Below are 22643 nucleotides of genomic sequence, written 5' to 3'. Positions count from 1 at the left end.
TCATGGCAGGAAGTTCTGGACAGCACTGGTAGAGACACTGTGGTCAGTTTATTTTATAAACCAATACATTTTTTTAAAAGCCCATTTATTTTGGTCATCAAAGCCTAGCAAATTGGTCTGCATTTTTGTAAGTTACATGTAACATTGGGACTAAATCAGTCTCGGGCCAGGTTCTTCAGTAAGTAAGGGTCTGTAAGTTAGTTTGAAAGGCAACAGTTTATAACACCTCCTCCCTCTTCCCTTTTTTGGTTAAAATATACTCACTGTTTGTAGTTCTTTGGATTGTGTTTTTAAAAATTCTTCTATGAATCCCTCCTATGATAGAAATTACTAGATAATTGGGAGCGGCAGGGAAAGAATCCCATGCCCTGATGTCAAACTACTGTTTGTATCTTCTAATTAACTGTCAAGAGTAAGTACTTCAGAGGTTGTTTCAAAGATGAACCAATAGAGTTATCAGCGTTTGGCAAAGCTACAGTTGCTTTGCATTATCCTTTTATGGGCTCTGTTCATCTAGTTTCTTTCCCCTGTAATCCAGGTAGTTTCTATGACATTTATCATAAACTTCTTTTTAACTTTGATGACTTAGGTTGTTAAGTTATTCGGGCTTGCATTTGTCTGCTTGATTTCATTTTGTTTCCATTCTTTCCATCTTTTGTCTCTGTAGTCGCTAACTTACTTATTAACATCAGCCCAAAGAGAAATTGAACTAATGTCAGAAGAGCTGAGGGGTCTGAAATTAGAGAAGCAGCTTCTTACCCAGGAGGGGAATGCTTTAAAGTTAGAAAAAGGTTCACTTCTGTCTAAACTTGTAGAGCTGGAGGCCAAAATAACTTTACTTCAGGAGGACCAACAGAAGCTCTGGTCAGTAAATGAAACTCTTAATTTAGAAAAGGAGAAAGTCTGGGAAGAAAAGCAAGATACTGAAAAGCTTTATCAGCAAGAACAACTCGATAAAGCAGCTTTGGCTGTGGAGAGAGAGAAATTACTGAAAGAGATTGATATCGCGCAGGAGGAACTCTTGAAGATAAATACAGAAAATGAGTCTTTGCAGGCTTCCAAAGCAAGCTTGCAGGCACTCACAGAGGAACTGCAGTTCAGCAGAGATATTCTAATGTCCGAATCTCAGAAGTATCGGGAAGAAAAAGACCGCCTGGAGAATCGTATCAAGAAGCTGGTCACTGAAAACCTCGCATTGGCTAAAGATAAAGATGAAATTATTCAGCAGCTTCAGAGCTCCTATGAGGAGCTGGTCAAAGATCAGAAGAGCTTGGTGCAGGAGATCGAGGATCTCACAATAGAGAAAAAGTCAACTTTGGAGAAACAGTCAGGTCTTGACAACATGTGTATAGCTCTAAAGGTCGAAAGAGATCATCTTCTTCAGAGCAACAAAGACCTGCAGTTCGAGAAGGACATGCTGCTTCAAGATCAGGAAAAGCTGAACACCAGTCTGGAGACTGCCCTCCAGGTTAAACATCTGCTTAGCACGGAAGCCGGTGAGCTCCGCACACAGCTGGAGGAGGCCAGCAAGGCCCTGAGGAAGGCTGAGCTGGAGATTCTGCAACTGCAGGCCACGAACACGAGCCTCACAAACCTGCTGGAAGAAATTAAGACCAGCCGGGAGATCACAGACTCCGAGTGCATTCAGCTTCTGCACGAGAAAGAGACCTTAACCTCATCCGAGAGAAGGCTCTTGGCTGAGAAAGAAGAACTGCTGAATGAAAATAGGCTCATCTCGGAAAAGCTCAGTAAATACTCAGAAGAGTCCGCCCACATCGAGATGAACCTGAATGAGAAGATCACGTACCTCACTTCTGAGAAGGAGCTGGTTTGTCAGAAAATCACCAAGCTCAAAAAGCAGCAGGATAACCTCTTGAAAGAAAAATCGGTACTGGAGATACAGAATGGGGAGTTACTGGTAGAAAGAGAGAACTCCAAGAAGGCCATGGAAGACCTTAAAAAGAAATATGATCAAGAGTCAGCCAACAGAAGAATCGTTGTGCACGAGAAGATGAAACTGCTCAGCAATCTCGAGGCTCTGAAGAAAGAACTTCAAGAGAGAGAAAAGGAAAACCAGGCGCTCACAGCCACCAAGTGCGATCTCTCGCTGATGCTAAAAGAGGCCCAAAACGCCAAAAAGATGCTAGAAAAAGAACACACTGACTTACTGCAAGCCAAGGAGAGTTTAAATGCTGAACTCAAGGCCTGCTGTTCTGAAAAGACCATCTTGTTAAGGGACGGGTTGAATCTGCAAGAAGAATGTCAGAAGTTAAACGAGAAGATCCACACAATGCAACAGTCCCTGGTGCTGGAGAAAGAAGCCAGGATGCAGGACCAAGAGTCCTCCTTGTACGAGAGCAACAAGCTCCTCGGGAGGGTGGCGCTTCTGGAACAGGAGGTGGAGAAGCTGAGAACCTGCACCCAGGAGCTCCAGTCCGAAAACTGCACGCTCATCCGAGATAAGACCAACTCAGATCAGAAAGTGGCTGGCATCATCAAGGAGAAGGAACTCCTGAGTGCAGAGACGGCGCGTCTGGCCGCCAAGATAGAGACTCTGAAGAGTGACTTTGCTGCCTTGTCCAAGTCCAAGTTGGAACTGCAGGAACTGCACGACTACCTCACCAAGATGCTGGGCGACCTGCAGCTGAACCACGAGGTAACCCTGGCCGAGCAGGCCAAGGTGACGCAGGACAACAGGAACCTCCTGGCCGAGAAAAGAGAGATGATGCTGGAAAAGGACGAGCTCCTGAAAGAGAAGGAGAAGCTGGCCGAAAGCTACTTCTTCCTCCAGAAAGAGATCAGCCAGCTGGCCAAAACCAACAGCCACATCTCAGCCAACCTCCTGGAGTCTCAAAACGAAAACCGTATTTTGAGGAAAGACAAGAGCAAGCTCACTCTAAAAATCAGAGAGCTCGAGACTCTGCAGTCCTTTACGGTAAAGTGGGAGGTTCAGGGATTGGGTCCCTCGCCTTAACCTTGTTCACTAACCCTGTAGTGGCTGAGGGAACGTGCCTTCATTTCCAAAGAAGGAAACGCACCCCATTTGATAACTTGGTCAGATATCTCAAGCTGTTTGTCACCACCTGAAAGGGCAAGTGTTTACCAGATTGCTGTCATCTCTCTCCATTAGAAAAGATTGCAAACTGTGAATAAAAAGGATAGATGTTTTTTAATTTAGGGAGAATTTTTCTGAAAAGGCAACCATAGTTCTTAAAGGCTTAAGAACAATGGTAAAATGGTCACATGTTAAAACATAGTATCTTCTGTGTGGCTTTAATTGTTTCATAAATCTTCCCTCCAGTTACCTGGAAGGTATAAAGGCAGAATTCTCACAAGCTGAATTAGACCACAGGAAATTGTAAGCAAGTGTCTTAAAAGATTTTAATTCACTTCTGTGATTTTTTTTTTCAATACTATATCAACTAAAGATTTGTTTCCATGTGTATATTATCTTTTTTATTCACAGACATGCTTGTATTCATTGCCTACAGCTTCTCATGGACTTGGTCATTCAGTGCTTCTCATTAAACACTTGAGCCTTAAACACTGGAACCACCCAAATAATTTCCATTTTTATTTGAAAAGTTCCCAACCGAAATTCCAAGTGATTTCAAAAGCCCCAAATTTGAGATAGCAAGAAGAATATTTTAAACTTCTAACAGTTAATATGATTAAGAGGAAATTTGGCCACAGAAGGATGTAAACCTTTCTTATCAGTGAACATTTCTCTCAAACATAAGTCAGAGTGATGAACGCCATTGTCAGTGGAACTCAGAACTTAGAAGGCATAGGTTTATAGGGATCTGAAAATACGTAAATTGCACATTTCAGTTTGGCTTGTTGAAAAATGGCACAGAAAGTGTCTATAACTTTGTTCTGCTTGTTCGTCTTGGTCTGTCTGTCTTGGCATGGGGTTGGTTACCGGCTCACCGTCTCTGTGTGATTCCCTTCACCACACAGATCCTGAGCCTCATGGCCTGAGCATTAGTCACCCCCTCCCAGGTTGCTGAGGGGTGCCCTCATTTCTCACACTGCTTTCTCACACTTAGGCCACTCAAACCGCTGAAGATGCCATGCAGATAATGGAACAGATGACCAAAGAGAAGACTGAAACGCTGGCCTCCTTGGAAGATTCCAAGCAAACAAACGAAAAACTGCAGAATAAAGTAATCAGATTTAAATGGCTTTTTGTACAAAGGACAGCCTATTGACTTCATGGAATTCTTGATGACTAACTCAGGATGGTTTATTTACTTATTTTTTTTGAAGTGTGGCCTCACACAGGTTTGATCTATGTTAGTGGAGTCGCATGTACACCAGGATGATGATCTTATGAAATAAAGTGTATTACTTCATTACCTATTTAGTAAGACCAACCTTTAAAAAAGGAGGGGAAAACCCTGGTAGTGTGGGTTTCTGCGATAGTTGTTCACTGACACAACTACTGGGAGGAGATACCAATGGCATTCTCTAGCTTGTGTTTTTTATCTTAAATCACATGCATTTTTTTTTTCTCCCAACTGCCTTCCAACTTTGAGCTACCGGATTCCATCCCTCAGCCCTGAGTTTGACATAGGCCTTTTTCTTGGCCAATTTCAGTACTGCCTCCCTTATATCTCTTTTTGAATCAGTCACTTCTGGGTCTCAGACAGATTTGTGGTGTCAGGGTAATTTTGATTCTGTCCAAAAGTAGCATTTCTCATCCTTGCACCTCTCTTTTGATTCCCGCCCGCCCCCCCTCCCCACACCCCATACCAGCCCTTTCTTTCTTTGGAAAGCTGTTACGTAAATCCAAAGCAGATTGCTTCTCCAGAATAGTTATGTGAAGTTCTATAGAACTTCAGATGCTTTTTAAAGTGACAGTCAGGTGAGACGTTAAGAAGTTAAAGCCGGGGACGATCCAGACAGGCACACTGCATAGCTATCGCAAAGATCAAGCCTCCTCATGACAGCAGAGCGAGGACTGAAATCCATAAAGGCATAAACATTTTGAAATAATTAGAAGGGAAATAAAGCTTGACGCAGAAAAGAGTACATTTATGATGGAGTTGACAGTCCTAAGAGAACAAGACTTAAGCTGAAAACATCAAAGCATTAAAAATTATAGATGCTAATCGATTGGAAGCTAAAGTAAATAAGATTTTAAGGAATGTCCCTAACCTTTGAAGGTAGATTGAGGGAGAATCCTGTGTTTCCATAATTTATCCCTTGGTGTCTCGTTACAACCAGGATACAGACTGGATGAATCATTTTCTGGTTCCACTGAACATTCCCTGAATCTGGAATGTGAGGGAGCATTAAAAGGAAGATGGTGGTGTTAAAATTTGCAGGACACTTTCCAGGGCTCCTGATTCCCAGGGCTCCTGACTGGTAGCATGTGGTAGGACAGAATGACCTCTGGCTGAAGGAGATAACTATACGAGTCCTCGAAAGCCAGCATGGCACCAGGAGCACACATTGTATGATGGGTCACCATGACAGCCCCCCGTCCCTGGGGGCTGCGTGCCTGAAACTCCAGCCACCTGCCAGAGCCGGAGGTTGGTCATGTCCCCACTAATTCCAGTAACGTGTCTGCTTTTCCCACCAGAGGCCAGGCCATAGGCTGGCCACGTCCCACGTGGGCAGGTGATGGGACTGAATGTGAGTGAGTGCTTTTCAGTCTCGCTATGTGGCCTTTCCCTTTTCAGACTGAAGCTCAGGTGAATAATTAAATCTTTCCCATCTACAAATATCCCAGGAATTTTCATAATGAGGATTATTATATAACTTTAAATTTGGCACTGACATTGAAAAATATCATATCCTAAATTACTAGTCTTGTGGGAAGAAAGGAGTGTGTTTTCATTACAAAAAATCAGTCCTTGATGTCATGCCTTTGCAATTTATTTCTAATGTTTTTATTTTCTAATGCATGTTTTAAGATGCATCGTACATGAATAGCAAGCTCAATGATAAATTTTGGAAATTGTGTAAAAGTGAAAGAGACCCTGTGTTGCAATTTAGTTTGACCTTTTGACCAGGTGTACATGGAATGTCTGATTTAACCTATGCGGGAGGTTGGAGTTTATAATAGATTTGATCATTTGTAATCTCTTCACTTGGTGATCTTTTTGTTTGTTTTTTTGCAAAGGATTTTAATTTCACCTGTCTAAAGCATGTTTTCATGAATGATTTGTCTATCCACTCATGTGATTGGAAAATGAAATAATTTCATTAAGTTTTTTTCTCTTGATCTTTAAGTTGGATACACTTGAAGAAAACAACTTGAAAAACGTGGAAGAGCTGAACACATCAAAAGAGCTTCTGATGGTAGAGAACCAAAAAATAGAAGAATTCAAGAAAGAAATGTAAGTTTACCTGTTATGAAAGAAACTTATTTATTTAAAATTGCAAAAGTAGAAACAGTGCTAATTACTTTTTTCAAGTACTTGACAAGTGTATATAAAGTCCAAGTAATAATCTCCGTCCTGCCCCCGCTAAATGCCGTTGCAGACCTTGAGAATTCACCCCTATAACCACTGTGAAGTTGGAACTATAGCTCAGTTACAGGGTCAAAATGAAATATGTGCTGGCTGGTGAGTTATAACGCTTGGAATTCAAATGTGACTTGATAAAACCTTTTGCAAATAACAAGGGGAATTAGAGCTTTTTCAAGTAGTATGTTTATATATATGTGGAATCTAGAGATATGGTAGATGAACCTATTTGCAAGGGCAGGAGCAGAGACAGAACGGACACATGGCCACAGAGGGAAGGGGAGGGTGGGACAAATTGGGAGATTGGGACTGACTTATGTACACTACCATGTGTAAAACAGATATCCTAGCGGGAAGCTGCTGTATAGACAGGGAGCTCAGCTTGGTGCTCCGTGATGGCCTAGAGGGGTGGGACGGGGGCGGGGTGGGAGGGATGCTCAAAAGGAAGGGATATATGTATAAATCACATATATATGATTCACGTTGTACAGCAGAAACTTATACAACATTATAAAGCAACTATACCCCAATAATAACATTAAAAAAAAATAGTATGCTTACGTGGTAGCTAATCTCAACATTAGGAAACATCAGACCCTCTATTAATTAATCCCTTAAAACTCTTTCAGTAGGAGGTGGGGGAAAGCATGCACTTTGAAGATTATCAAATAGTCTTGATTTTAAGAGTAATCTAATCTTCTGGCGTGGACATTAAATGAGCAGAACTTTGAAAGCCTCTTTCCAATCCAAGTTTACTCATCAGTCTGCTGCCTATATTTTAGGCAGACAGGCTGTCCATGTTTCCTTTGTCAATACCGCCTTTCCAGTTTGGTTCTCATAACTGCTGCAGATGGTTATTTATCTGGCGCTGTAAGTGATAGTTACAGAGTAGATTTCATTTTGCTTATCTGTTCTGAGAACTGCTCTGTATCAACTCTGAACCGAACATTTAAAGCCAATTAATCTGGTGAACATTTGAGTAAGCCCCTTCTGCTAGGTACAGTTGAGCTAGGAAGGATCCAAAAATGAATTGTATGTGGACTCTGCCCTTCAAGGGTTTGTATTATTTATTTCCAGTTCTGATCAAACAAATAGATGAGATATAAACAGAAACAAAAGTGTCATTTCCAAAACCAAGTTGCCATCCTCAGTACTATCTGTTGATCAAGCTTGGGTTAAATTAGTATATTATCTCTAGTTCTTCTGAGTTCCTAAAATCCTCCTAGAAGTGGTCTTCTCAGGGCTACTTACCTGAGGAGATGGACAGCTCACAACGCTGACAATGGATCCTTTCGTCAGTCTTAGTTTTAGGGATATTTCTCTAAAAGGTATTTAAACAGCTCCCAACGGTTCCATTTACACCTACGTATATGTGTAGAGTTGTGGTGGTGGCCAGTGGGAGAGGCTTGACTCTCCTGGTCTGCTAAGGCTAAACAGCACAAATAGAAACAACTGTTGGTTTTCCTATGATGGGGAAAAAAATTCAAAGCTGTTCAGAGAGGGGAGGTTCAGCTACAGTTAAGGATCTCCCCCCACCCCATGACACAGTAGCTCTGCCGGCCTGAGGGTCTGGAGCACTACATTGACTTCAGTTCATTTATGTCACACAGGCAGCTGGTGAGGGAGGATCTGAGCGTCAGGAGAAGATTCCCTCACCAACTTCCCTCTGCCATAATCCCACCTCTGAGCTCCCTGGGCCATGGTAATGGAGGGGCAGGGCCAGAGCGGACGTATCACAGAGAGCCCCGCGGAGTAAGATAAAATTCCCCTGTCCTGCAGCACCTCCCGTAAGAGGTGCACCACGCAGGAGCCTCCCATAAGGGTTGTCACACTGGCCTAGGGTTTATATGTCGCTGTCCTCACTCAAGTCTTTCCGTTCTGTCTCCACCCGTAGTCAGCATGGGGTGGTCTCACTTCTGCCAAGAGAGCAGCTCACTGTGTGTGCCCTTCTTTGAAAGACCCCGTTGAATAACAAAAGCTGAGCCCTGCACCTGTAGGCCCACGGGAGCAAAAACCCACGAGCCGTACTGCCGCCCACCTCACCTGGGCCTGGCTTCCTCCCAGGGGCTGGGTTCCCACGTCTCCCTTCCCCGAGGGGAGAAGTTCACGTGAGGAGGGGCTGCTACTGATAGTCTGCCGTTTTTCCTGGCTCGCCAGGGCTACGAGAACCTTGCCTCGTATCAGTAGCTTGGCACAGCATGGCCAGGACTCAGAGCAGGACACAGGGGTAGCGGGAGACAAAGCGGTGACGTTCGTGAGAAGCCGCGGGAGGGAGGTGTGAGGAGTGGGTTGAAAGCGCCCCCCGCAACACACCCCGTGACTCATTGTTCCCTGCCTGAGACTTGGCCACATTTCAGGGACCAGCTGATATAAATGTACTGTGACATGAGGACAGTGCTGCTCAGAAAGAGACCAGCAGTCATTTTACTGTGCTCTGAGCTGGAGAAGGAGCAGCTGTTTGTGTTTTGTGACCACATACCCGGGCTCTTCACGGCCACTGGAGCTTTTCAGGTGTTTCTCTTTACCTGCCAGGACTGGAGTTCCTGGAGGAAAAGGGACGTCTCTGCAAACCCAGGAGTTCTAATGGGAACCAGCCGTGAGAATCTTGCCCTTGGCCCTGGAAACTCAGCCCTTGCAACTAAACGTTCCTTTTCCCCTATGCCATTTCCTAAACTGGTTTTAGGAAAACTCTTGATTTTGGCTAGCCAGGTCCTATTTTTAGTTGGAAAGAGAACAGAATTGTCTATCTCTGGTGTGTAGCTTTTGACTCTGAGGGAAAACGATATAAGCGATCTAATTTTTGCCATTAATTACTCACCTGGCTGAGTAGTAAAACTAAAATATACTAGGACTTCCCTGGTGATCCAAGACTAGACCCTCAATGCATGGGGCCCAGGTTCAATTCCTAGACAAGGAACTAAATCCCACATGCCACAACTAAGACCTGGTATAACCAAATAAATAAATAAATATTTTTAAGAAGTAGAATATGTTTAGCATGGTAATTATTAAATTTATGATAGATTCCTCAGTAGAATGTTTGCAAGTCAATATCAGCAGTGTTTATTTTGTGTCTCAGTTTTAAAACTGTGAGTCTACTTTTGTTTTGCAAGATATCATTATATAGTAAAAAAAAAAAAAAAGTAACTTATAAAATTGTGAGAAATATATTTGTAGGTATTTTCAGAATTATTCCTTAGAGTATGTCCAGGAGTTGGGCTGTTGGAGCCTCCTCCATCTACGAAATGTACATATGTCCTCTGGTCTAAAGGAAAGTTGAAAGGTGTTTCTATATTCAGATCACAACTGAGGTCTGTCTGCCAGTTTTACCTCTAGTTCTCTTGATTCTACAACTTACTTGGGGCAAATCTTTTCACTTCCCTGAGCTTCAGTTTTGCCATCTTTAAAATATAAATAATAACATGAGCCTCCTTGGGCTTTGAGGATTAAATGAGAAAATGTACATGAAATCATGCTGTAGATTTTAAAACATTGAACATATATCATTTTTATAAATCTTAGGGCATCTTAATATCTCCTGACTCCTTGTTTTATTTATTTTTTTCATTTATTTTATTAGTTGGAGGCTATTTACTTTATAATATTGTAGTGGTTTTTGTCATACATTGACATGAATCAGCCATGGATTTACATGTATTCCCCATCCCGATCCCCCCTCCCACCTCCCTCTCCAGCCGATTCCCCTGGGTCTTCCCAGTGCACCAGGCCCGAGCACTTGTCTCATGCATCCAGCCTGGGCTGGTGATCTGTTTCACCGTAGATAATATACATGTTTTGATGCTGTTCCCTCGAAACATCCCACTCTCGCCTTCTCCCCTGACTCCTTGTTTTAATTTTCCTTACTGGGGACTCTTAATGGAAACCAAGGTTTTAAAATTTTTTAAAGGATGGAAATCTGTAAGAAAGAAAGAACAGGATCAAGAACTTACCACTGATAGGCCACACAAATGCTGAGACCAAATAGCTCCTAATGAAGGTTGTGACCACTTGGGAATGAAAGGTTTGACTTATGATGATTTCATCATAAGTAAAATCCTCTAATTTATCAAGAATTGATGGATTTTAGCCAGAAGATAAACTTTACTTGTAGTGTGTGTGTGTGTGTTGATCCATAATTGAAATCAAGCCTCCCAGCTTTTGAGTCTGAAATTCCTTCTTAGTTTTTCTTCACTTGCTAAATAAATGTCTCTGTCAAATGCCAAATTTAATGTGCTAAGAGAATTTTCGTGTTGACATATTCCCCTATATCTTCACAAGGTCAGCCCCATAGGTATGTTATAGGTACATGGAGAATTAAAAATCAAGAAAACTGCAGGTACCAAGTACTGCCACCCATTAGACAACTGAGGTTAAAAATAGACGTGTTCATGCATCAGCAGATGGAATCATACCCAGATGACTTGATTCAGAATTCAGCCATGTATGACAGCTCACTAAATGGAGTGTGGCCAACCCAGACTTAAAATTCATAATTGCATCAAAACCACCTTCTATGGTTTAAAACTAAAATCCAACAATCCAATAAACTATTTTGAATATCCACATGTAAAGGATAATTTGGGATGTATATTTTCAGTCAAGCTTAATAATGGGAAGATGTTTAATACATATGTTTACCCTGCTAACATTTTATATGCCGATATTCATGATATGTATGGTCAGCAAGCTGTATTTTTATTTGCTTCTTTTATTTACAAGTCAACAGTATGGAAAGAATACAATCAAAATTAAACATTTGTTCTGTAATTAGAAAACTACATTTCCTTTGGGCATTTCACCTTTAGTCGTCCTGAAAATATACCCAGATTTACGGCAACACTTGATTCTGACAAATACTAGCAAATGGAACTATCAGCTTTACATTTCTTCCAAAAAAAAAAAAAAAAAAGATTACAGATTTGTACAGTTAGAGAAGAATACTGTGGCAGCGATGGAAATCACTGTCAACGTAGTGAATTTAATTTTCTAATGGAAACAAAGGGAATACCGGCCATTTCATATGTCATTTATTTTAGAGAGTAACATGGCTTTTCTGTATGGGGAGTATTTAGAAGTGGGGTAAGTGTGGGTGGTGAGAGAGTAGATGTAGTGTTGATTAGGTTTGGAAAAAAAATGTAATAATTGCAGGCAGCAGTCCTCCCCCTAAGAGGTTAAAGCCGTTTGGCCCCTCCTGCAGGTAGACAATACTGCCTCCTGTTATTACAGATCCTATCAAGCACGTGACCCAGATATATTTTCCCCAGTGCTGTGGAGTTGGTCGTCTCCCACAGTTTCCTTGCCTGTCTTGTTTCTATGGTAACCCCACACTCGCTGTCCTTGCAGAGAAACCTTAAAGCAGGCAGCAGCTCAGAAGTCCCAGCAGCTTTCAGCGCTGCAAGAAGAGAACGTCAAACTTAACGAGGAGCTGGGGAGGAGCAGGGACGAAGTCACCAGTCACCAAAAGGTCAGTGGGCGTCCGTTGGGGTGGGCACCCCTGGCCCTGCCAGGCCCGCATCTGCTGCTGCCTTGGGCAGGGCTCGCGGAGGCCCCTCGGAGACTGTGCTTGATGTGGTCGGGTCATTCCAGTGGGATCTCAAGTCACCTGTCTTTTATGTCCCCTTATTTTCAAGCATGCTGCTGTAGTACTTGGGTAGGAGTGAGTTGACAGGTCCTTTAAAAAAAAAAACAAACCACCGGGAACTTGCAAGCAAGGAGAAAATAAGATTTTTATCAGATGATCTTATGGCAGTGCATTTAAACGGAAAGGGACAGTATGTTTTCCCTCCTGCCTTGGTTTCAGTTTTGTTTTTTTTCTCTAAGATTTTTTTTTTCTTTCATTAAAATTGATTTTAAGAAGATTCCAAGAATACAGATTTGGTGTGAAGGTTGGAAGCTGTTTTTAAATAGAACTGTGCTTTTCTTTTAAGTAAAAAACAATGTTTAAACAGCTCCTAAGGGAACTGTGTATACCTGTGCACTGATGCATTGGTTTATGAAATGTGTATTATACCTGGAATGAACTAGAAGCTAACCACAACCCACTTGTTTCCCTATTTAAATTAAAAAGGTTTCTGACAAGTTCATTAAACAGTGAAGCAAAACTGATTTTAGAGAATGCCCTATTCTTTTTTTTTAATTCTTGACTCAAAATGCTAGACTGTTAGCCACATCTGACCTCAGAGCAGAAACTAAAGAAAAAAAAAAGACATTTTAAAGAGAATTTTACCATGTGGTCATCATTCTTTGCTTTGCATGTCAAGGGGAAAATTTTTTTCCCCAAGCATACTTTGCAAACATTAATTCTCATTTGGATGGAGTATTCTGGAGTAATTTATACTGACTGTCCATTGACGTGGCATCGTTTGTGGTGAAAGCACTCTTTGGAGAGTTGATTTCAGACTTGTAAGTCTTCGTTAGAGCTCTCCACAATGACCCTCCTTTGTGGGAGAAATGGCCCATCTCTCCAGACTCCAGGATGACAAGTGACACTCTTGGTGATGATCGCTCAGACTCAGTGGCTCTCACCTTACTGTGAGACAGGCACAAACGCCTGACAGCCGTCCTGTAGTTCCCGTGAGCCGGCAGCGTCATCACTCCCACGTGTTAAAGAGGAAGCGGAAGCACCAGACGGTAGTCACGTGCTCAGCCTCCTTCAGCCGATAGTGTCAGAGACGCGGGTCAGAAGCCCTCCCTGATTTGGGTCAGGGAGAGAATCAGAGTGGGTGACTTAAACAGGGTCACTGCACCCTGCTTTGGTCAGTGTGCGAGAGAGTGGGGTTCCTGAAAAACAGAAGCCCTCGGGCTGGACGAGGTTCTCTTCTTCCTGGCCCAAACCAGCGTGTGAAACACTGTGCACCTCTGCCATCAGCGTGTCTGTAAGGACTTGAAAGGGAAGGATCTCAGCCAAGCGCTGAGTCTGTCTGTCTCCTTTTATCTCATCTCACCGGACATCCTTGGTGGAGAGCGTGGATCCCACCGGTGGGAGGAACACACAGAGGTCAGCGTCTCGTCTTATGTTGTGACCTTGACTGGACCGTTGATTACATTTCTCTTGTCTGTCACTCAGAACTGGCAAGACTTAGGAGTGACGCCTCATGGTTCCTCAGGCAGAAGTTTTCAGGACTCTTCTCCATCCACCAGCTCTTCCTCTTTTGCCTTGGGATTCAAGTTTACCTTCCTTTTGAAAAGGTTTTGTGACTAAAAATTTGAAACTCGGAGACTTTGAAGAGTGAAGTGAAGATAACACCTGCAAGAAGCAGCCGGGGCAGTTGACTTCCATTTAAACAGGGGGTGGTTTTGTCCTTTGTGTTTTACTCTGGAGAGAGAAGCAGGCGGCTGGGAACCCAACCATGATAGGCTGTGACATGAGAGACTGTTCATGGTGAACACTGAGGAAGACTGCAGATAACACTTCACTTGACGAGCGTATGTCTCAAAAGAGTGGAGAGAATCTCCCCATTGAAAGTAACTTAGAAGCAACCTTAGGCTAAAGAAGATTGATTCATTCATCGGCTCTTATTACTCTTGCTACATAATCTCCAAGAGTCCAGAGATCTAGACTCCAGCAGTCTACACAAGCTGCTTACTTGTGTAAAATCATGAATTTCCACTTCTTTGCTTGCTATGGCTGAGCCAACCTATCCATCAACTTTGTTTCGAAATATACTACAGAGTTGGTCTGAAACCCTATTTCAGAAAAAGAGCTGGGGCGAGGGGGAGACTTCCCTGGTGGTCAGTGATTAAGATTCCATGCTCCCAATGCAGGGGGCCTAGGTTCGATCCCTGGTCAGGGAGCTAGATCCTGCATGCTGCAACTGAGACCTAGCACAGCCAAATAAATTTGTTTTAAAAAAAGAATTTTAATTATAGTGCTGTAGGAATATCCAGCATTTCATGCTAAAGTGAAGACAGTAAAGACTGAATGTGGGACAGATAAACACTGACCTGGACCTGAGTTCCTTCCTGTTCCCTTTGCTCAGTGGTGCCACAGTTCGCTGACCATGTTTCAATCGCTGAGCAGGTTCCTCTGCCATTGTTTCATAGAATCATCATACCTGCAATAGTGAGGCTACATTATAGAAAGGAAGCTGAGGCTCAAACATGAAGCAATCCACCAAGGACACACAGCCAGGGAGCAGAGGAGCCAAGTTCAGAACTCATGTCTGACTAACTTGTAAGTCTGTTGGCCTGCTACTATCTTTTGCTGAGAATGAAACTTATTTCTTTGTACTTCATCATTAAGTGTTAAGATGAAAAGAAAAAAGAAAAATGGAGTAGGTGGGGTCAAATAGTACTATAAAAATGTGCTTTCAATCCTACCATTACTTTTTTTTCTGCCTCAAATACTTATTTTGCTTAGAAAACCCAAGGGATCCCAGAATCCGTTCTGCATCTTAAGGCTGTTGCTGGGAATATTGGCCAAGGGTTTTGATTTCCTCAAGAAGCCCTTGGTGAAGAGAACTATTTCATTTCCTGTATGTTATTTGCAAGTGAGATGATTTGTTGCAATAAAGGAATCCCTGTGTCCCTGTGACAGTGGTTTTGTAGAATGTCCTCTCTTTTTATCATCTTAAAAGCTGATGTAGGAAGCTCTGAAATAACGAGGGCTAACAGAGAGCAGGACTGGCTGATGGAAGGTAGAGAGATGATCCACTCTGTGCTTCACTAGAACCCACATCTGCCTTGATTGACACATGGGCACCATGATCCCCTCTGGAAGAAGTGTTGGAACAGTTGGCAGGCTCACCTGCTCTGGCTCGTAGCCCTCGAGAACCCAGCTAACCAAGCCAGAAGCAGAACCCACATGTGCGCATTCTTTGTGGTCTGCTCCATCAGACATTGTCCCTTCCAGTGAAAAATGGGTCTCTTAAGTCCCCTTTCCCAAGCAGGATTTTCATTTTAAGAGGGGAGGGGAGTGATAACCAAGATCAGTTAGGGTTGTGAGAGGTGGAAGTGTTGGCGTTAGCTGGCATCACCTGTGACAGAAATCCTTATAAGATGTTACAGAGTGCCTCCTCTTTTCAAAGAGGCTGTGTTAGATTGGACATATGGAATTGCTATTGTTTGCAACTTCATATGACTCAACCGACTAGAGAACATAATTTATCCTTTCTTATGACTGACGGTTTTGAGGACTGTCATTATAATGCTGTGGACAGTTTGCTCTCACGTTGTTTCCCGCCTGATGGCTGACTGGTTTCATGCTGCTTCGGGTTTTGGGTGTGTGCACGTGCTCAGATACACACTGCATAAATGTACTATTTTAACCAATTTACAGTGTGCAAGTCAGTCGCACTTAGCTCATTTACAGCGCTGTGAGACCATCACCTCTATCTAGAACATCTTCATGTTCCACCCCCACCCCCACCCCCCGCCAAAGAAAACTCCACGTAAGCAGCCACTCCCCATTCCTCCATCCTCCCAGCCCTGCCAACTGCTAATCCATTTTTAATCCCTACATATTTACTTATTCTGGACATTTCACATAAGTGGCAATAGACAGTACACGTCCATTTGCATCTGGCTTCTTTCACTGAGCATAGCGTATCGAGGCGCATCCGTGCTGTAGCCTGTGTCGGGACTTCATTTCTTTTCGTGGCCAAGTTATATTTCACGGAAGGGAGAGACCTCATTTTGTCTACTTCAGGTGTCTGAGGCTCCTTCTACATTCAGACTGCCTCGCGTCTCTCCTGAAGTCTCCGTCCGTGACAGGGGCTGCTGCTTCTCACCGCCCTTTCGGGTCTTCTTCGGGCTGGGAAGGCCTCCTCATTTTCCCAAAAGCAGTGCTCAGCGTAGCCACACTGTTGACACTCGCAGCCCTGTCTTCTCCTCATCTTTACTTCCAAACTTGGAATAGTCTGTTTTCTGCTCTATTTCTCACCTCCCCGGTTTTCTCCGCTCCCTCCAGTCTCTTCCTGCCATTCCCAGCGCACTCTGGCGTGCACGATGGCTTCCCTGTGGTGTCTGCACACTCGGGTGGCTCCTTGCACCCTCTGCGGACGTTCTGACTCTCCTCCTTCAGCTTCCTCCACACCATGTGCTCGTGTTCCTCTTGCATCTCCCACCACACCGCATCACTTGCTATTCGTGTGTCTGCTTTGCCGTGTCCTCTTGGTCGTCCCCCACTCAGTGCCCTTGGCCTTGCCGCTGGTCGTCATCTCTCCTCTCCAGGTGGCCGCTGCCTTCCCTGGTTCGGGTCACAGTCTCCTTTTTGGCACTCGGAACTCAGGCTCTCTCCCCACCCAGCACTGAGACAGTAAGACTCTTAGAGCAAGACATGCAGGTTGAATGAATGAAGGAGTGAACGGGTGATGAAATAAGTTCCTCATTTTCAGCCAGGCTCTTCAGTCCTGTTTTGCAGAATAAGATGCAGAGACTGTGAGACTTGCCCCTTCCACTTTTCTCACACGAGTCCACTCACTTCCAGTCTCCTGACTTTGTTGCAGAGAGTTCATGGTTGCCGAAATCCAACCACAACATAAGCGGGCCATGCGCCCCGTGTGGATGGTCGGTTCGTACAGTGAATTCAGGCAGGGTCACTTGGTTTCAGGATTAAGGAAACCATGCAGTGCATTATTTCTTTTCATAGAGAAAATACTAAAAATAATCCAAGTGATGTGAGTTCTTCTATAGAGGCAGTCACCTTAGGGAGTCAGTTTCAGAATGTCTGATTTATCATTCCCAAACTGCACGTGTTTTCTCCCCCGGGAGGGCTGCAGGGACACTGAACTGTCACTATGGAAACAGTGCTGATTTCCCCCCCCTGGTTATTCACAAAATGAGGTCACAGTTGGCTTATGGAAACTGGACAGATATTAGATGACTCAGTAGCGGTGTTTCATCAACAGTGCTTCCTCACAGAGGATATAACAGATGCAGTAAACAAAAGACTTGTGGTTATCATCTCAATTGATCCATGAATAATTACCTGCCTTTTACATAAGCCTGCATTCCCAAACCTGAATGTTTAGAAAGGAAGCACTATTTTTAGCTTGTCATGTTTCATTTTGGGAAATGTAGTGATCATCAGCCATCAAATTTTAATCTGGGCTGAAGTGGGGGTGCTCATGGTCAAGTAAGGGGTGAGTGAAGGTCGATCACAGAATCTCTCTCCCTCAATACCTAACGAAAGACACACACTTTTTCAACTATTAAAAAGGACTCCAGGGGTTTCCCTGGTTAAGAAGTCACTTGCCAGTACAAGGGACACGGGTTTGATCCCTGGCCTGGGAAGATCCCACATGTGACAGGCCAACTAAGCCCTCGACTGCCTTGAGCCCATGCTCCTCAACCAGAGAAAGCCCACTCGCAGCAACAAAGACCCAGTTCAGCCATAAGTAAATAAACAAATTAAATAATTTTTTAAAATAATAAAGAATAAATAAATAACAAGAGCTCCAGGAAAATCCAGCAAAGCCAACCAGTAGTTTCCTGTTGTAAACACTGAAGTTGACAGGGAAAGAAACAAAATTGTGGCCTGACTCTGTGTTCATAGTGGTAAGAGAAAGGAAAACAGATAGCAAAATTCCCAGAATTTCACTCTCACTCCCCTCACCCCCAGTTTGGAGAAAATTAGACCGAAGGGAGTGAGTAGGCAGCCAAGGAAAGATCTTTGAGGCTAAGGAGTCCTCTGCTACCACTCAGGATTCTACCAGACCTGGAAGAAAGTGCTAGTTGTCATTTTCCACAGCTAGTTCAGCCAACAGAATGGCTTACGTAAATGAGGGTTGGGTGGGAATGGGTGTTTTTTTTCCCCCCTTCAAATGATGATAAATGCACAGGTAGGTAGTTCCTACCTGTTCTGGAGTGGGTCCAGCCCCTCCAGAACTTCCTCAGGAATGCCTACCCTCCTTCTTGGCTCTGCTGCCATCCTTAAGCGTATAGTTTTCATCCTTTCAATCTCAATGAGTCTTTTTTTTTTTAAATGACTTAAACATTCAGACATTGCAGAACTTTCTGGAAGGAAGCAGGGGGAAGGACAAGCAGAGGACTCCTCTTCACGGCGTTTATCTCTTCATCTGGAGAGGACCCTCCAGATCTCTGTGATAGTGTCACCAGTTGCAGAAATGAGTCTGCATTCCTGCAGAAAGGGAAGGAAACACAGAGGAGATGAGAGTAGATGTTGAAAGAGCCAACTTATGATGTCGTTCGGTCACTCAGTTGTGCCTGACTCCTTGATACCCCTTGGACTGTAGCCCACCAGGCTTCCCTGTCCTCTCCCAGAGCTTGCTGAAACTCATGTCCATTGAATCAATGATGCCACCCAACCATCTCATCCTCCATTGCCCCCTTCTCCTGCCCTCAAATCTTTCCCAGCATCAGGGTCTTTTCCAGTGAGTCAGCTCTTCACATCAGGTGGCCAAAGTATTGGAGCTTCACCTTCAGCATCAGTCCCTCCAACTTTTAATACCTGCCAGGTAATAGAGTTACCTCTGTCCCGGGGTGAGACAGGATCTCAGTGGGTGTCTCAGTGGGTGAGATGCAGGATCTAGAGGAGAAAACTCAGAGAAAGACCTCTAGCAGACTCTATGCATCACCTGAATTGCACTCTCCCTATCCTTGCTCCAGGCCCTCTGACTACAGAAAGTATAGACCACAGCACCCAATTTTCAGTTGTAGCTTGAACATGAAGATGAAAGGGCTCAGATAAAGTAGGAAGGACATAAAGGACAATTCACTGACATTACATGTGAGCAAATAGAAGGTCTAAGTGGAGCTGCCCATGGTAGGATGAGCAACTGAAAACATACTGTACCAAAAGAGGAAAAAAGTAAAGAAAGGAACCTAGGAATCCAAAGAGGGATGAGGAATTCAGGCCATGAGAAAGCATTACCCAGAGTAAGATATTGCTGTGTGTTATATAAAAATTTAAATGATGTAGGGACTTCCCTGATGGTCCAGTGGCTAAGATCGGACACTCCCAATGCAAGGGGGCCAGGGTTTGATCCCTGGTCAGGGAACTAGATTCCCACATACATCAACTAAGTGTTTGCATGCCACAACTAAAGACTCTGCGTGCTTCAACTAAGATCTGACACAGCCAAATAAATAAATATTAAAAAAAAGAAACAACTTTAGTGACGTAAATAAAACAACTGTTTAAAGAGACAATGACGAAATAATACAAGCTGAGCGGAGATAAGGAAGAGTTAAGGAAACAAACTGAGAACCAAAGCTATACAGTATCAGAACTGCTAAATATGTCAGAAATGGACCAGACAGATGTTTCTGAAAACATACAGCGAATTCTTCAGGTCCCCAGGCAGAAAAAACAGATTCCTTAAAAAGTGAAAAAACAGCCAACTGCAGCTGCATTCAATGCCAGAAAAAAAGGAAAAACAATGTAGTGCATTTTTCCCCAAGTTCTAAGGAACAGAAAATATGATCATGAGCATCATATCCAGGCAGTTATTATTCAGGTAAGAAGACAGATGTTTCCGAACATGAAAGAACTTGGAAGCTGCAGCATCTGTGAGTCCTTCTGGAAAGTAGCTACTTGCTGATAAAATTTAGTCAAACTCAAGACATGATTCAAAATACAGGACTTGGGACTTCCCAGGTGGTCCACTGGTTAACCTACTTTCCAATGCAGGGGATGTGGGTTCAATCCCTGGTTAGGTACCTAAGATCCCACATGTCACACAGCCAAAACATTAAAGGAAAAAAAGAAAAGAAAAGAAAAAACCCAAAGACTTAATAGATTGAGGGAAGCTGGGCAACGGGACTGGAGGTGAATACTAAATCCAGGCAAATAGACAGCTAAGCTGACAGTTTAGGAAACTACAGATGAGGGATAGAGTTGTGATTTCAACTTTTTATTTGGAAATCATTTCATGCTTTGTGGCAAGTTGTGAAAATAAAACACAGAATACTCATATAGGCTAAGGAATTGTTTTTACCTAACCATAGTGCAATTGTCAAATTCAAGAAGTGGAACACTATTATCGAATGTATGGGCCCTATTCCTGCTTAGGCAGTTGGTGGTGGTGTCCTTTATAGTTTTTGTGGGATTTTTCTTTACCTGATTCAGGATCCAGTTGACTCAGGTCTCTTCAGTCATCTTTATCTGGAATGGTTCTCTGCCTTTGTCTTTTATGACTATAAAAAATCAAAACAGGCCTGTACATATAAAATCTTTCATTTTGGTTTTCTCAAGTGTTTCCTCATGATGATATTTGGGTCACTCATTTTTAGCAGAAAAATAGCATAAGTGATACCCATTATTGCTTTATCCCATTATTGGTGATGTCAGTTTTGATCATTTAGTGGAGGTAACTTCAAAATATTTGCAAGACAGAAAGAAAAAAAGATCAAAGACAAAGGAGAAATAAGAAAAACAGAATATGACTAACAAAATTTGAGGTGATAGAGTTGAAAGCAAGTGAAAGTATGCAAACTTCCTCATCTTTTCCATCAGGATGATGTCTGATAGTATTTAAAATTAAAATTTGCTTATATGTAGGAAGATGATATTAACATCTTAGGTTTTTAAGAAAATATATTCTACTTTAAAATTTTACAAAATAAATGTATAGTATAAACCTAGTGGGAGTTCTTAGAAAAGAATATGTCTTTGTGGTAAAGAACATGTTTATAGGACTTCCACAGTGGTCCAGCGGTTAAAAGCTCCAAGCTCCTAGTGCAGAGGGTGGGGTTCGATCACTGGTCTGGGAACTAGGATTCCCACATGCCATATGTTGCAGCCAAAAGATTTTTTTTTTAAAAAAAGACATTTTTTTGCCCTCAATCATTTTTTATATTTACTTTGCTTTTTTCTTTCTTCTGTTAAATTCATATAAAGTTAAATTTGCTTTTTTCTCCCCTCTCTGTCCTCCTTCCTCTGTATACAAAAAGAAGTGTGTGTGTGTGTGTGTGTGTGTATGTGAGGCAAGACAGCTAATGTTAATTGTTTCTTCTCTGAAAGGGCTGTTCCACCGAAATTTCCAAATCCTCCTCTTCCTCCTCCCCCCACCATTACCTTCTCCACTTCTGAAAGCAGGAGTCTGTCTGTGTGGGAGGCAAGACTAGAAATCTTCAGACGCTGGGGCTGGGGCCATGTCTTGTGCTGTCAAGGTAGAGCTGCTATTTTAGACCTCAGAACACTAGCTTAGAGAAGAGGCTGAAGTCGCCCACGCATGAACCACTTCCCTGGGGAAGTCAGAGACAAAAGCAGCCGCTGAGCCCTGGCTCCCTTGGACTAGCTGAGCAGAGTTCCCTCTGGGAGGACCCGGGCTCCCCAGTGCCACTGCCACTCACACCCAAGGACAGCGCCAGCTCACTGACTATCTGACACAGTTGCTCACGTGCCACGTAGTTATCGAGTGCCTGCCGTGTGCCCGTGCGTGTGTGCTCAGTCGTGCCCGACTTTTGTGACCCCCTGGACTGCAGCCCGCCAGGCTGCTCTGTCCATGGACTTCTTCAGGCAGGAGTACTGATGTAGGTTGCCCTTTGCTTCTCTGGGGAATCTTCCCAACCCAGGGATCTAACCCACCTCTCCTGAACTGGGAGACGGATTCTTTAGTGACTGCACCACCTGGGAAGTTATTGAATACCTACTGTGTGCCTGCCAGTAACAAAACAGAACATTGCTCCTCCTCCTTGAAGATTTTTAAAAAAACATTTATTTACTTGGCTCTACTGGGTCTTAGTTGCAGCACGCAGAATCTTTAGTTAAGGAATGCAAACTCTTAGTTGCAGCATGTGGGATCTAGTTCCCTGGCCATGGACTGAACCCTCGCCCCTATATTGGGATCCTGGAGTTTAGCCACTGGACTACCAGGGAAGTCCATCCAGGAAAATTCTTATTCAAGTAGGTTTTTGGGTTTCTTTTTTTTGAATCCTGAAAATTTGTTATTTGGGAGAATTTCAGATATTGATCCCTTGTTTTAGAGCTCATAATACTAATCAGAAAATACACATTTTGAAATGAAAGTCAAAAGAAAAGAATAATTATGTATAACACAAATTACAAAGTGGTTCCACTGGACCTGCAGAAGCAGGTATGACTTGATTCTGAACTTTAGCACATCCTTCACTTCACACAAGCTAGTATTTTTCTTTCTTTCTTTCTTTCTTTTTTTTTTTTTTTTTTTACTATTTTTCTTAAATGATACTTTTAAAACAAATTACCCACAGGTTTTGTGGACAGATGAGCTCTTCGAGGTTTTC

At 43.1% G+C, this 22643-nt stretch overlaps 1 protein-coding gene across 4 annotated transcripts in view; it reads left to right on the top strand.

Annotated features, from left to right (window-relative positions):
• CLIP1 (CAP-Gly domain containing linker protein 1) overlaps positions 1-22643 on the top strand; it is a 115319-nt gene that overhangs the window by 75328 nt on the left and 17348 nt on the right. For 3 of the 4 annotated variants that reach the window (XM_065904943.1, XM_065904942.1, XM_065904941.1), the window contains 3 exons: positions 4050-4166; positions 6241-6347; positions 11820-11940. In XM_065904943.1, coding sequence (XP_065761015.1) covers positions 4050-4166; positions 6241-6347; positions 11820-11940 — 345 coding nt within the window. Of the gene's footprint in view, positions 1-667; positions 2936-4049; positions 4167-6240; positions 6348-11819; positions 11941-22643 lie in introns of all 4 variants that reach the window. The other variant, XM_065904944.1, reaches the window with a different exon arrangement.

Source organism: Muntiacus reevesi, chromosome 13, assembly GCF_963930625.1.
Source record: "Muntiacus reevesi chromosome 13, mMunRee1.1, whole genome shotgun sequence".
NCBI lineage: Eukaryota > Metazoa > Chordata > Mammalia > Artiodactyla > Cervidae > Muntiacus > Muntiacus reevesi.
The sequence above is the reverse complement of the archived record's forward strand: the minus strand, read 5'-3'. Positions and strand labels throughout refer to the sequence as shown.